Here is a 14,978-nt window from a genome sequence, read left to right as displayed (position 1 = left end):
TTCTACAGCGGCTAATTGTAAAATATCAACAATCAGCTATCATACCGGCTGCCTGTTAAAATCTACGGCAATAAAAGATTAGTTATCACGTAATTGTTTCAAGATTACATAGATGTGTTTATCGACAAATATACAGCACGGAAATTGTCATAAGCAAAATATTTATCATCAATTTTCAGTGTGAATGATCTAGTTTAAACATATTACAATTAAAGTATCCTGATTTGTAGTAGTATATTGCTCACACGATCAGGAAACTCGTACCTGCGGAATGTGGGCGGATTGGCAACTTTACATACGCACTCCGAAGCTTTACATAATAAACACAAAAGCTTACAAAAGCTCCATGGTATTTGGAATCATGTTGAATTAATACACAAAAGGAAATTAATATGCAGCTTATTATAATATAAAATATATAATTTAAATTATAAGTTTAATTTTAAAAAGATAACCACATTCTATATGCTGTGTATGATTGACTTTCATCCAGTCTCATCTACGTTCTACTATCGACTCTAATATTCTGACCTAAATCTTCTTGCAAGTATCTCTAACAATGAAGTCCAGGTTGGAGCATGAAATATATCTTCAATGTGTAGCTGATAACCGCTTCGTTCCATTAGGGCAGCCATTTGACAAGCCTTAACAACATCACCACCTAGATCCCAAAACGATATGAAGCCACGTTGCGTAGGTAGAGTATCTGGGCCCAGTACTGCAGTCCACACACTTTCTAGGGCATTTTGCACCTCCCACGAGCATTTCTCTGCGTCTTCAATTGCTTTAGTTATATCATATGATGAACTTCTTACGTTAAATATAGGTAAGGGAAGAAGAACCTTTAAACTTCGAAGCTCACCGGGGGCGAGTAAAGGCATCTCCATATTCTGGTAAAACTCCACCACTGTATCACAAAGTTGTGTGACCAGACGATGTGCCACGTCTCCAGGTATACGATTACCGACAAATTCAATAAAAAGTTATTGTCAGCTACAATTTCATCGTGTCCAACGTCAAAGATATCTGACCAGTGGTTTTGCAACTGGTGGTCCACGTCACTGAAAGAAATTTGCTGCTGAATGGATGATGAAGCATGTTGTCGAACGTTTGACTGAATATCATCAATATCTTCCTGTGTATCCCGCTGTGGTAGCCAGAGATCTTCTTCGACATTTAAATTCATGACTTTAGAGATTTTGAACGTGGAGAAGATTTTCAGCCGTCCAGCAGAACCGTACAATGTCTATCTATATCTGAGCCTTGTCGCAAAAGTCTGAAAAATTCCCACCATCTGGAATAGCAATGGCCCACTAAGTCTGTTTCAATTTACCTGCTATTTACAAGAGATGCTTGAACTGTAAGATCACGTTTCACATACATTAGTGTATTTCGGAAAACAGCGGCTCATGCTTCTTAGGAAGCAGGGAGGCAATTTTGACAACAGCTGAGACATGAGTAAGGCATCATTACTGCAGGGAGAAAGAAAAGTAAAAACAAGCTATCATCAATAATTAAGTTAATTGGCCAATATAGAAAGGGCGGTGAATGATATTTAGATTTGGTATAATGCATGGGAGGCAAGGGAGCGCCATCCAGGACAGGCGGCCGCTATGCAAGTTAGGCGCTACTTAAGAATGGAAGTGTAGACAAAATATAAATTTGACATAATTAGATAGCCTAGAAAGAGAGGTGAACGATAAAATATAACAAAATTATATTATAAAGAATAACATAATCTGTTCGAGCATACTATATGAGAAGAATGGATGTGATCTGCAGTGTTGTCAAATACCTGCAGGGAGAAACGAAAGTGTGTAAAAGATTTATAACTAATGTAGCGAGATAATAAAAAAAAGCGGTCAGTGATAAATACTTAGGTAGTGGTAGTAGTTTCCGATTACCCAAAGAATACGATTTAGTTTTAGCTTTTATATTACAAACAACAGATGTATACGACCATGTTGCCTGCTTTGAGGCGCTCGAATATCTGTCTGATGACGAATTTATGGTCGTTTTGTCACGTATGTTTCAGGTTGCGAGCAAATCGGTATCATTTAATGTTGAGAACCTTACACGAAACTATTTCTCCAAGCTTGCGGAAAAAACATTTCGGCCAGCAGAGTATGAGCACTTCACTAAACTGTGGACTAAGTTTCAAATTCCTACTGGTTAGAAAGTGGTGTATGATAAATTTTCTAAGCTACATTACGATAATCACAACGAGTGTTATGTATCTGGCCGGGTAATTCGTCTTCATAAAACATGAAGTGACATTAAATTTAGTAAGATAGTTTGATATAATTATTTTATTTTATATCTTCAATACCTTGGCTCTTATAATTGGTAAACAGGCTTACAAAGTAGTTGGTCTCAAATTTAGAACGACGACGGACGATGGCTGTCCATCATAAGCCAAGTATTATTGATAATATATGCTAGTCTTATTGAACATCCCCTATTGCCCCTACAATGCCAGTACCCTTATTCCAAGCCAGTGATAGCTAATGCTTTGGCCCAGATTTGGCAATTGCTTTAATTTCAGCTTCGAAAGAATTATAAAAATGTGCAATGTTTTTTCGGGGCTCCCACCCAATTTCGCGGCTCTTGATAGAGGAAATGCGAGCACTATATGGCGTCATTAGCTGATAGGTATCCAGAAAAGGGAAGACTTTGTATCGACGTACTTAGAGCTCCAGATAACCTCAACCATATAGGGATTCAAAAAAGATATGTTGAGTGCCTTTGTAAATTCTTCTGGGCCGATTTCCTTTAGTTTCTTTGAGTTTAATAGTCCTTGGGAATATCCTGTCTCACTAATGAGTTTGGAAATCCCTATCCATGAAGTTTCCCCATTTTCTAGAAAATAATAGCCGTCTTTTCCATGCTGAATATGCTTCCCTTCGATATATCTCTTCAACATAAGAGAGTAAAATTCAGCGACATCCGAAATGTGAGCGATATTCCAGAGCTAAAGAGAGCATCAGCAGTTGCTCAAGAATAAAAACTTTTATTCAACTGCTTTAAGAAGAGACAAATATTAATCGTGAAAGACACTTACACCATCGCCGCTTCCTAACACAACTGCCTCTTTGTTATGGAGAGAGATCCCAATCAATGCAGGTATTTAGATTGACGTTCGATTACCTAACCCAATTCCTTGCCCATCTGTTCACGGTTAGCTGACCTATGAAGACAATAGATGAGTACTGTATTAAATAACGTACAAATCAGTGGCGGGTTCACAATGACTGTATTAACGCCTAGACGCTCTCCGGCATTGGTAATTGCAACATCAACCTTTCGTGTGATCCACCCCTCAGAGTTATCCTTCTCCCATTGGTAGTTGTCATCTTTATCTGTTCGAATTTTTATGTTTTTTAATTCTGGCTGGGTAATAGGGTGGTCTCCAAAGTTTGAAGTCCCGGAAGTCTATTCACCGTGAGTCCTAGACAGCCTAGATGGGTTTACAATAGCAACTTACGTGAATGTAAAACACATTTCGCTTAGAGGTTAGCTTCCGAACTCCTAGTCCCTCAATCAGAGCTAAGCAAGACGGTTCATCAAGAGATGATGCACAGCTAATAACAACTACAATTAATGAATAGCAGTTGCTGTCAGCGGATGCGGAAATTAAGAATATATGCCTCATTGAGTATCAGTTACCATCATGCTTTGATGCGACATTCTTTATCGTCTCAACATCATGTAACCCATCAAAATGAATTGGAGTGGCTCCCAATTTCTGGACTCCGTCGCGACTTGATATTGACCTAACAAGTGCGGAGATAGCAACATCTTTTCCGAAATCATCTAATAAGACTTGAAGCACAGAACCACCGCTGCTTGTATTTAGTGGTTATTCGAATATCAAAATATCCAGTGACTTACATATAACCCGATGCTCCAGTCAGCAAAACCTTAATCTGTGACATCTTGAAAGTAGTTTAGGGCCTCTGTCTTGGTGTGGGAGGCAGTATAGTTTATCGTTTGTCTTGAAGCGATATATACAGTATGCACTTGTTTCCTCGTGGGTTTATAATAAAATGAGAATTTCATTAGCTTATATCATGCCAGGAGTAGTTTTTATAATTATCTTTGTGGTCTATTTGCTCTGTATTATAAATTGAATAATAACTACAGCAGTAGAGAGTAGTATTTAGCTGGTGGAGACATATCCTCTTCACGTAAGCTTTCCGTTAGTGTATTAACTAAGCCTAGATTCAGGGCCTTGGAAATCAAATGGGTTCAACAAGCAAGTTCACGTAAACAGTTAACCCTGATATAGCAGATCCTAAAATCTCAGTGTGGCATAAATTAGTAAACAGATTTAACAAATAGTTGTGACAAATACTATTTGATGACCCGCGAGCGTATCGAGACATCTCTGATGAGGCATGTTAATTGCATTTTACAGATTCTACATCTATGGCTGCGATAGAAGGCGATAACTGGGATAATTTCGACAGCCTTAGGCACAGCAAAAGCGATTGAAGTTTCACGTCTGCAGTGTCGCCAGAAGATATAAATGAGCAACATACACAAGGGCGTCTCCAGGCGGATGGATAAATCTTACCATATGTGTCAGCGGGATGCGTGTTGGAAAAGACTTCATAGATTGAAGCGATCAAAGAGAAAGCTGAAACAGACAAAACCTTAAGAGAAGAATCTAGTGATCAGATCGATCCTAAGAAGAGTAAAATTAGCGGTCAAGGCTAAAGAAAAACAGTAGTAGAAGCTATAGAATATGGGTGCAAGTCGTTAAATGTTGCGGTTGACTAACAAATGACAGACGAACGTACTACTAGGCATGTGGAGCGGGTAGCATCTAAAATGGCGAGAGAAAGGTTGGAAATTTACCTCGACATCTTAGGAAAGGTTATCGATGGCACTCCGTTCCGCTGCTCATTCACCAATGATATGCAACCCAGTTATAGAAGCATAATCTGATCTTGAATGAGATTTTAGGGAGGTGAATCAGCTAAATATAGGGCCTAGTCATATTATTGCATCAAATTTGAAATCTTTTATAGTTAAGCCAACATCAATTGCCATCTTTAACGTCAATTGGTTTATGATTCACTGAGTAGTACAAGCTAGACGCTGCGTTACTGTGTCAGCGAGATAGAATTCTATGTTCTGCCTGCTTAAAAGACTGGGGAGAAGCCAAGGAAGAAACAGTGATTATGACATCCGCGACTAGTTTTCGTGTCTAAGTGGTGCCTAGGCAGATAATACAGAACATGGACAATGTACAAAGTAAGAGAATACGAAGAGTGGGACTCTCGGTGGTAGATACGGATATAAGGCAGGATGAATCTAAACTCCCACACGTATATATTCTGGTAGCAGCTTGGACTCTATTCGGCAGACAAGGAGGCGATGCTAGCATGTCGCAATTCTTCCCTTGAGTGCGATTGGCCAATCATTGGGAAGTGCCATCTAATCTAGCTAGTAAATAACGAGACTACAGGCAGTGGAGGATGTGGGCGTTTTTTGGCTTGCATGGCTATCGTACGAGCGGCGCTTTAGCTTGTTGGGCGATGGTAATGCCTGGATCTGTGGGGTAGAATACGACGGCTATGGTCACAGTGTTTGAAGAAGACAGGATTGAGTTATAAAGCGATTGAGTATTCAATAATTTCACTCAATTTGTAATTAAAACGACCTTCAAATAGTTATTTGACCATTATGAAGCTCCAGTCACCAGGCAACTTGACATCTCTTGAACCCAGAAGGAAGTCAATTAAGAGGCAGAAGTACGTACTCTCGGGCGAGCGGAAAAAAGTGGGCAGGTGGAGAAAAGAGGGGGAGGATGCGGGAAGTGGATTGGCTAGTGGATCTTGTCGGGAAATCTGGGGTAAACAAAAGAGAGATGGGTTGCTATATTAGGAAAGACGGTGAGTTTCAACAAAGAGATTCGATTGGAAGGAATGAGTAGATAGGGGGGCCATACCTCCGTATGTGCGGTGAGATTATTTGACTTTGTTTAGACTAATTTGCTAGGGTATTGATGATGTGGGGGTTTGGAAGGATTGGAGGTTGAGTTGATGAGCTAGGGTTTGATGGCCTGATAATGGGGCGTATTAGTACGGGGAAGAGGAACTGGAGACGATGTTATGACAGAAGTATGGGGTAAAGCATAATGTAAGTCAGATCTATCCATGCTGATGTCGGGCGGCCGGGAAATGGCAGCTCCCGATAGTTGGAGCTTTAGGTAGCTGATAGTCGGAGTTTGGGCCTAATAGCATGAAGGAAGGTTCTGTGTGGCTTTATTGGGTCCGGGACAAAGGAGGACAACAAGGTTGTTGATAAGGGGCTGACATGCTGGAGGAAAATGTACAACAGCATTGAACAATAAAATAGAGCTCTTATTCATCTTTTGATAGACAGCGGGAAAGAAGTTTGGTCTCATTCTTACATGCCTTTCCTTTCGAGATCACTCATATCAAAACGTTCCGCCATGGCAGAAGAAAAAGGCAATCGCAACAATGTCGACTCCGACTCCGACCGTTTAGATGCCCTCAATCGGTTCCGCTCCGCGGCGAGCATCAGCATGACGCCGGAGCTGTTTGAGAAGTTGTATTTGGCGCCGCAGAGCAAGGTCAAGGGACAGCTGAGAGATACGTTTGGAAACCCAACACCAATGTAAATAACATCCATTGGCTTTATCACATTTATAACAATTGCCCAATTGACTGACTATTAATCACCTTGTGGTTGTATAGTGCCCTCGTCGGTTTCCTCATGGCTTTGACGCCATTATCATGTGCTCTCATGGGTTGGCGCGGTGCGGGCGCCGACGGTGCGGCAACAATGTACGTATACTTGATTAATCCTATACTCTCAGCTAGAAAAAATTACTAATAGTTAAATCTCTATCAGCCCGGTGTACTTCTTCCAAGGTGGAATTCTCATGACTCTCGGCGGTCTTCTCGAATGGATTCTCGGCAATAGTTTCCCCGCTGTTGTGTTTTGCACATTTGGTACATTCTGGCTTTCTTATGGAGGAGTGTTGAATCCGTCTTTTGCGGCGTTTTCTTCATTCGCGGGAGAGAATGAAGCCGGTGCAGAGGGTCTTAAAACAACTGGCTTCAATGCTGGTCTAGGTAAGTCTATTCACCTCCTACTATTCGTACTTTCGTATCTCAATACAGTGTTCTAACTCTCTCTGTCATGAACAATAGGCTTTTGGTTTCTCTTCATGGGACTACTCTGCATCATATTCCTCATCTGCTCGCTACGCACAAACGTTACCTTCTTTATCATCTTTCTCAGCTTGGCTATTACTTTCGGACTTTTGACAGGTGCCTTTTGGGCACAGGCGGAAGATTTTGCAGGAAATGCTCACTATGCTCACAAACTACTCGTGGTACGTACACTCTTAATACACATAATACCTGCCCAATGCTTGATGAAGAGAGCTACAAGGAACTAATTCACTTTGCAATGACGTTTAGGGCGCCGGCGCTTCAGCTTTTGTGACGTGTTTGGCTGGATGGTATATCCTTCTAGCTATTTCCCTAGCCATTGTCGATTTTCCAATTCAGATTCCTGTAGGAGACTTGAGCAACGTGGTTAAGGGAAGGTCTATTAGAGAGAGTAGTAATGAAGGTAGATGAGCTTCCTCTGCCATAAATTATTTAATCTAAAATTGTACTGTCATTGCCAAACCATTAATGTATGTGGAGATAATTCAACTATGTCAATACTAGGGAAGGTATGTGAAATTTGAAATGACCTGCAGATACAGTTGGACGCTGAAGAGATATAGCACTCCCATTTCACTCGAGAAAAAAATAGAAAATAGCTTGTCTAAGGGCATTTTTAAGAAAGATAATGCCCTTCAACCTACTACACCGCTCTTGATATCACTACTACCGTGTAATAGCGCTGGTCATATCATTTACATTTCTCGCATCTTTCGAAATATTATTACATTAATTGGCATCTTGAATCATTTGCTCTCTCCCATTTTCCTTTGCCCAGCGTGATACAGCAGTAGATAGCCTAGACAGACGCTTGGGACATAATTTCCCAGTGTCACATCTTCCATCTACGTGTGCATAATGCGCCTTTGAAGATACCCATTTAATTCGTGAAGTCTACTAATGTACCGCCATCCACAGAGGTATCGTCCCGAGTGTAGCGTCAGCAAAGCTTTTTATAATATTTTGGCGCTCATTCTACTTATTCAAGGGAGACATCTTTGATTTCAGTTCTTTCTAACAAGAACTACTCATATGGAAGCAGATGTTGAAGGATCATCGTTTACTGGATGCAAAGTGCCTCGGCCTTTCAACAAAGTTAAACATTTTATGAGGAATCTACTAAAACGAAGAGCCTTAGCAATTGACTCTCTGTAACGTCTCAAATCTGTTCATCTGAGGTATTGTTATGATTGGTGAAGATATAAACCCGGATCAAGCTACATTTTTCAAAAGCCTACACAATATATATATTTCCTCAAATCCCATAGAAGAAGTCTCTTTACAGATGATTTATATCATTCTACTCATAAGAAGCACCAATATCTATTTGACTGTCCTCTTTATTGTCTGATACTTCTTTACACTTGATCAGTTGCGGCTTATCAAAATCATCGATTGAGAGATCACTGTTTTACTGCAAGGAATTAATACTCATACTACATAGCCCTTCTTCCTCTTCAATTATATAAATTACACAAAACGAAGTCTCAAATCCCAAAAGACTCCTTTTATAGCCGCTGGCTATACACGGAGCTCATCTCCAATTAGAGCTCGAAATTAGCACATGTTTTGTGCTATCAATTGATTGAATCAAATGTTACTTTACCATTTCTCCACCAGAGAGATACTATCACTTCGAATATTAGGAGCTATTATCATTTATTTCATAGTATAGAAACCCACATCTATCATATCATGTTCGATCAAATCGTTTTCTCTATACCAATTTCTACCCAGAGCACACAAGGAAAACGATTACTTTCTTAATTTACTCATACACGCATAATGCCCTTGCGTGTACAACTACACATATTCTTATCTCTAGCTTTGACCAAGGAGAAAATAATAAAGCGCTTGAAGCCCACTACAATCCATCTCTCTATCAATTACTCCGTGCTTTGCTTTTTATCTCCTTCACCGCCTCCACACATCAGCCCGCATATAGAGCTAGGCAGCAAAAGGCAAGCAAACCCTCTTCCGTGTCCACCATACAAACGAAGCAAAGCCATCCAATTTAAAACCAATCTAGTCCAAACGACGCCTAAGTCCTCATCCTATTCCCCATCCGATAAGCTGCATCAAGCCACCTCCCCGGGCACACCTCCCAACAGGCCCCCCTCAGCAGCAGGGAGGAAAGAATATCTCTCCGAGTTCCGAAAGGAACTATTAAAAAATATCAACGATAAAAAGCAATTTTTATTGGAAAATCCCCTGTCATCGACACGTTTTAGTCCCTAATTTTTTCGCCTTTGCATGCCTGCCTTATTCTCCGGCGCAGAATTCAGGGGCAGGCACCCCCAGCCGCCCAGACACGGGATGCCACCCACCCATGTCAGAAAAAATAGATAGTCAAGCCTAAGCGCTATTTATTTAAGAGAAAAAGAAACGAAAAGCGCCACCGGGCTTGCAAAATGAATTGCCTAAAGAGGAAAAGAAGAATTAAAATGATTGGCTCTTGCAAGGTGTGTGAGAAAACAAGAGTCGGATGGCGGGCTGATTGGCCTAGCCACGTTCCCTCAGTCTGCCTGAGTTCACGTTGGGCGTTATTTCTTTCAATGCATTGATTGTATAGTAGTATACTTATTAGTATGGTAATGCTCGCGATATTATGCACTTGACTAATTTAGAGATGCAACTAACCATTCCAACAAATACGACTTTGGAGCTCCAATCATCTTAGACCAGGTCATCCGCAGATGGGCCCAACGGGCGAAACTTCCAGCCGCATTTCCTCTTAGCGAATCAGACGTAATGATTTGCAAGCTGAACACGTAGGCAAATATATCAATGCTTGCTAGTTCATCAGCACAGCTGAAATATAGGCTCAAAAAGATCGGGGGCCATTCTCACGGGGCTATCCAAGCAGTCGGCACTTTTTCATTCTCCTTTTCTCTCAGCCGCTCGGCAGTTCATCTCGTGACCATCTAGACGAATCACATGTCGCTGCGCAGACCGTCCGAGAAGAAATTAACGGTTCTGAGACAGCTCCGGGCCCACAGTCCAATACGCTGCATCAGACGGTCCACGAACTCCGTTCGCTCTCATACGTCAACACCCACCCCCGCGCTATATCAGTCCATCATCTCGCCACAAACACCGCTATTCGCCGTAAAATAGCGGTTTATTACATCGACTAAAAAGCACCTATATTCGTATAGCACGCTGGGCATTGATCCCGTAGGAGTAGTACTTGCTGGCTTTTCTACCACTCTCGGCAGACATGCATGTTTCAGCCGCAGATCAAGGCAGCAGTGGCCCCAAGACCAGCCAAGAACCAATGGCTTTTCACCGATCTCAAAGCCAAGCACAGTAAATTGTCTCCATCCACTAGTCATCCGGCATCTGCTTCTTTCGATGCAGAATACGAGTACATTTGCTAGGACCAACAAATCAGACATACTATTTTGCACGCTCGACGAAGTACGCCATATAAATGTCGGAGGACTCTATCCAGAGAGACTGTGCACGCCGGCTTCTTCCCCGGATGGACCAGCTGTGACACCGCGCGATGGAATTGTGCCGTCTCGTAACTAAGGTAGCCATGGTAATACAAGTGTAAAAATAGCCGTGCTAACCGTGCACGTAAATGGCCGTCTGGGCGCTCTGGGCGCTTCTCATTGGCATGCTTGTAGTGGCAGCATGATGAAGAAAGCTGGACGGCGCATGTCTCGGCTGTCGCTAAGATCACTGGATTTGATAATCCCTGTCATATGTCTCAAGTCACGTTGACTTACGTTCCATGCAATATATGCGACTCTACCATGCGGGAGGCAAAAAGATAAGGAAATCATACAACCATAAGCGCACAACTCTACCATAACGCACGCTGTTATTATGCTATGTCTACTACCTCTACTGTTGCTATTGTTGCTACTGTGTATAATAAGAGTGTTTTGTAATTTATGTGGTGTTATTCCATTTGTGTGTATATTTTTAAAACTTCATTAGTCCTTATCATTTTCAGCAACAAATCATCAAGGCAGAATCGGGCATCTATTCCGAGTCTAAAACTCTCAGGGCTCCCCGCCAATACCAATTTGTATTGCTAGGGTCAGCCTTTCGTGCTTGCTCAAAGGCTTCACGCGTGCGAACCCGGAGCTGACGCAATGTAGCTGCTACATCCTTAGACTTAGACTTTGTCTCATCTTGGAGTTCAGCGGCCGGAGGTGGTTGAATCCGCTGCGGCAAAGAGGCATAGAGCCAAACAGTGTGAAAGATGATGCATTCGCAAGGCGCCCCAGCTTTCTGCTGAGTGAGGTTGACAGGACCTGCACCCTCCTTCAAGCCACAGTTAACAACTAGATGGTTGTATAATTTAACGATGGCGTTTGGTGCTTCAGGATTCCCAGCCCATACCACGACTGCATCACCGGTGCTATCCTCTAGCCGATGGCTCACCCATTGGTCTTTCATGATATTCCTATCCGGAGTCCTTGGTAATGGATTATATGCGTCCCAGGGCTGCACAGTGGTCAATGGTGACCTGAGCTGACTCATATTAGGGCAGCGCCAAAGATCTAGATGGGGCCTTGGCGCCAATGGCACCTCCTCTAATGGACTGTCAAAAAAACTGTACTGGGTCTCATCATAGTTCATAAGTCCCTCAGTGTCGTCTACGTCTAAAGATTCCGTTTCCATTTCTAATGTCAGATTTCGGAGGCCGCACACCAAACGCAGCGATTTTCCTGGCTGAGATTCCTCGGTTTCGTTCGTTTCTAACACATGGGACTCCTGCAGGCCCAATTGTTGAAGAAATAATACCAATGTTTGAATGAGCGGGCCAAAAGAACGGCGGGGAACACAAGTCAATGTCAAAGTCTCTAACCGGGGATTCATATCCGGAACAAAAGCCAGTGGGTAAGCAAGGTTAAAACGGGGATATATTTGCATTTCTGCCAGGTATGTGCATTCGATGGAAGAGTACCTACTGCAGCGGAGAGTAGGAATATTTGTGACGAGTGAGTGATGTATCCTGAGAGACCGGAGATTGGAAGACCACACAGGCCGAAAGATATGCGACATGCCAGAGAAGCCGTCTAATTGAATTGCGTTGGATGGACACAACGGATGGCCTCTCACTGCGCTTGGCGGGAATAAGCGCATTGAGTCGCAATCGAAATGCTCCAACTGGCCATAGGATTCCCGCAGCATCCTTTCCACGGCAAATGCAGAGAACTGATTGCCTGATAGATGCAGATGTGTAAGGCCTGAGTTTGGTATGTGATGTGCCACGTCTGTGGCGTCATGTCGGGACAAGAGACGTAAGACACCGTCGGCTGTGTCCGAGCGTACAGGGACAGAGCCGTCAGACCGCGTTATTGCGTTGTTTGTATATGGTGGAGCATCCGCTAGATATCTATCGTCTGGAACAAACAAAACACTTTGAGCTGTCTCGTGAAGCATGAAGAACTGGCCATAGCTTCTTGTGATAACAGGAAGTCTCTCCAGAGTACCCTCGACCTGAGCACGGGCGTCTGATCGCAGGTCATTGTTTAGGAACATGGCGCTTAGTTTATGTTGAAAAGCGTCGTCAGTCAGCTTATTATTACTCATATCTAGGCTCCATAAGCGATGGCCGAGAACAGCTGAAAAGCCAGCAAACGCTGTTGAACTGATGCCTTGACGGCGAAGCTTGAGAATACGTAATTCAGGCAAGTATACGGGTTCTAGTAATTGCGGAGATACGCTGGCAATGCCAGATACATCCAAGAAAACTAGCCCGCGGAGCGAGTAATTCTTAATGAGTCCTATAGGGACTCCATTTGGACAATTTTGGACGCTCAACATCGACATTTTCAACTGTCCATTGAAGGTGGCATCGCTGCGCTGAAAGCGCATTTCCAGATTAGAATTGTTGTCTAGGAAAACGCTCTGCAAATTTGGTAATAGCTCCAAGGCTCGAATAACAGCCTTTTCAGTGAGACCGAGATATAAGCTAAACGCATTTTCTCCCGCCGTTGCTCTTGCATCTAGTACACGGATTAATGCGCGAGTCTGAGCTGTGAGCTTATTCAACTTGTGATCAATGAAGACCATCCACCAGGAGGTGACATCTATCAGAAAGAAGAATAGTTAGCCCAATTACATTTTCCCTCCACCTTCTGAGCTTCCTCCACTTCCTCTATGTTCTTCTCTCTCTCTAGCTTCTGTGCTTTCATTACTCTCTACTTTCTCTCTCTCTCCTATCTCCTATCTCCACTTTCTCTCCTTTCTTTGCCTTCCTCTCCCTCTCTCTCATTTCGAAAGTCTCCCTTATTTACGACGCCTGATGCTGATGCTACTGCCAGTGCTTGATAGACTCACCACTGTCTTCTCTCCATCCCAAACGCCCAGACGCCTTACGGGGGTCTCTCCATATCCTCGGTGCGAAGACGGACCAGAAATGGCGGTTAACGCAGCAGAGAGATGGATAGTCGGTGAATGCGATGTATGGAGCCGCCAGCTGCAGCCAGTCGCCTCGTGAGGTGGCCTGCTGGTACGATGGCAGGACGTCCACTTCCATGTTTCAGGCGGTCATTTGAGATGCATCCAGCCGGTAGTTAGCCTGCCAGACTAGGCATGCGATATTGCTGCTGCTGGAAGTGGATGTGGATGCGAGAATTAACTCAGCTTGGAGGTTTCCGGAGCAGACGAGCCGCGCGGGCGACGATGATGGAGTCTGAACGTGGCGTTAGCCTTGTGGTGGCTGTGGCAGCTTGACCGATAGCGCTAGCCAAGCTGCGGAAGCTACCACTTTGCACGGGACCCAGATCATCTAATAAAGTGCCCAAACAAGTGGGGAGCAAATAAATAGGAAGTTGTATGGCCATTAGCGTATAGCTCTATTAGGTATATCACGCATGCTGGAATTACTCGTCTTTAAATAGATGTTTTCTATATATTACTAACATGTATATAAAAGTCATGACTCTTTTATACCTCTAATGTTCTTATACCTATTTGTATGTGAATTTTTAGGGTAAATAGCCAAGCTGGGTACAACGCCGTCATCGGTGTTAATAGAGTCGGGGCTGTGGGGTCGGAAAGTCGGGAAGTGGTCACTCGGCTCGGGTATAAAGTCGTGCTTGCCACGGTCAAGGATTGAGAACATGCATCTCATTCTCGTCGTTGGGTCAAGCGCGGCAAGAGCGGTGGAGCTGTACATGTTAGCGCTGCTAGGAAGGTATGGGGCACATGCCTAGCAGCAGTAGTATACCTGCGAGTACGACTATCCAGGAGTGTCGATACTAAAGTCTCCGTGTAACTGCGAGGTACTCTGGACAGCGCCTGTAGCAGGTGCTTTGATGTGTGTGCTTCCTTCCATGGCATACAACAGAACCAGACTCGCGGATCTTGTCCATACCTACCTTGGGCACTATATGGAGCACTCATTCTGTCATTTACTATTAGTCCGTCCTGTGCGTAATGTAGGTCCTTACACCATGCTAGCACCTGTACAGCAGATCGACTTCGTACATGCGGTAGAAGAATGCCATGGCCTGGAAATGCTGGCAACATTAAAGTGGCATTTATGCAGCCTGCAGCCTGCAACTTGTAGCGGTTGATGCAGTAGACCAAGGCTGGTAGTGCGAGCTGCGGTCAGCGCCCGGTGCCAAGTCGAATGCGCTGGCTCGGTGTGAGAGATACACTGCTGTATATGCATGTGCTGCTAAATTGGTAACCTGAGATGGCCTGCATTAACCACTGGCACGCAGCACAGCTAATGCAGCTATACGGGGTAGCACGCTCTGCCCGGTTCCTACATGTGCTGTAACACCCAGCGTACAT

The 14,978-nt window shown here is 43.5% G+C and overlaps 4 protein-coding genes across 4 annotated transcripts; 1 reads left to right on the top strand and 3 right to left on the bottom strand.

The window, feature by feature from the left end:
- Positions 1 to 393: 393 nt before the first annotated feature.
- Positions 394 to 1,274, bottom strand: GGI43DRAFT_404399 (uncharacterized protein). Its single transcript, XM_083205918.1, has one exon. The coding sequence runs from the start codon at positions 885 to 887 to the stop codon at positions 519 to 521; it is 369 nt and encodes a 122-aa protein (XP_083060940.1). The 5' UTR covers positions 888 to 1,274; the 3' UTR covers positions 394 to 518.
- A 1,853-nt stretch (positions 1,275 to 3,127) lies between these two features.
- On the bottom strand, positions 3,128 to 3,935 carry GGI43DRAFT_383590 (NAD-dependent epimerase/dehydratase family protein; the record flags this gene model as incomplete). Its single annotated transcript, XM_083203407.1, has 5 exons — positions 3,128 to 3,168; positions 3,228 to 3,432; positions 3,485 to 3,591; positions 3,667 to 3,842; positions 3,892 to 3,935. 5 exons carry the CDS (start codon positions 3,933 to 3,935, stop codon positions 3,128 to 3,130), a joined length of 573 nt encoding a protein of 190 aa, XP_083060939.1.
- Positions 3,936 to 6,463: 2,528 nt separating this feature from the next.
- On the top strand, positions 6,464 to 7,622 carry GGI43DRAFT_383589 (GPR1/FUN34/yaaH family-domain-containing protein; the record flags this gene model as incomplete). The annotated part of the gene is made up of 5 exons (XM_083203406.1): positions 6,464 to 6,648; positions 6,729 to 6,818; positions 6,886 to 7,109; positions 7,188 to 7,372; positions 7,461 to 7,622. 5 exons carry the CDS (start codon positions 6,464 to 6,466, stop codon positions 7,620 to 7,622), a joined length of 846 nt encoding a protein of 281 aa, XP_083060938.1.
- A 2,954-nt stretch (positions 7,623 to 10,576) lies between these two features.
- On the bottom strand, positions 10,577 to 14,086 carry GGI43DRAFT_404388 (uncharacterized protein). The gene is made up of 2 exons (XM_083205917.1): positions 13,515 to 14,086; positions 10,577 to 13,264 (listed from the first exon to the last, which is right to left on the bottom strand). The coding sequence occupies exons 1-2, from the start codon at positions 13,711 to 13,713 to the stop codon at positions 11,205 to 11,207; spliced, it is 2,259 nt and encodes a 752-aa protein (XP_083060937.1). The 5' UTR covers positions 13,714 to 14,086; the 3' UTR covers positions 10,577 to 11,204.
- Between the last annotated feature and the right edge of the window lie 892 nt (positions 14,087 to 14,978).

Source organism: Trichoderma evansii (genome assembly GCF_050947405.1).
Source record: "Trichoderma evansii strain SZMC 28006 chromosome Unknown GGI43scaffold_9, whole genome shotgun sequence".
NCBI lineage: Eukaryota > Fungi > Ascomycota > Sordariomycetes > Hypocreales > Hypocreaceae > Trichoderma > Trichoderma evansii.
Note: the sequence above shows the minus strand (reverse complement) of the source record. Positions and strands in the feature narration are given on the sequence as shown.

Bases quoted from the DNA above. Each gene is read 5' to 3' on its own strand.
- GGI43DRAFT_404399 (XM_083205918.1), bottom strand. From the start codon at position 887: ATGGAGATGCCTTTACTCGCCCCCGGTGAGCTTCGAAGTTTAAAGGTT.
- GGI43DRAFT_404388 (XM_083205917.1), bottom strand. From the start codon at position 13,713: ATGGAAGTGGACGTCCTGCCATCGTACCAGCAGGCCACCTCACGAGGC. The intron at 13,265-13,514 runs GTGAGTCTATCA...TCTTTCTGATAG, and splicing joins GGGATGGAGAGAAGACAGTG to ATGTCACCTCCTGGTGGATG.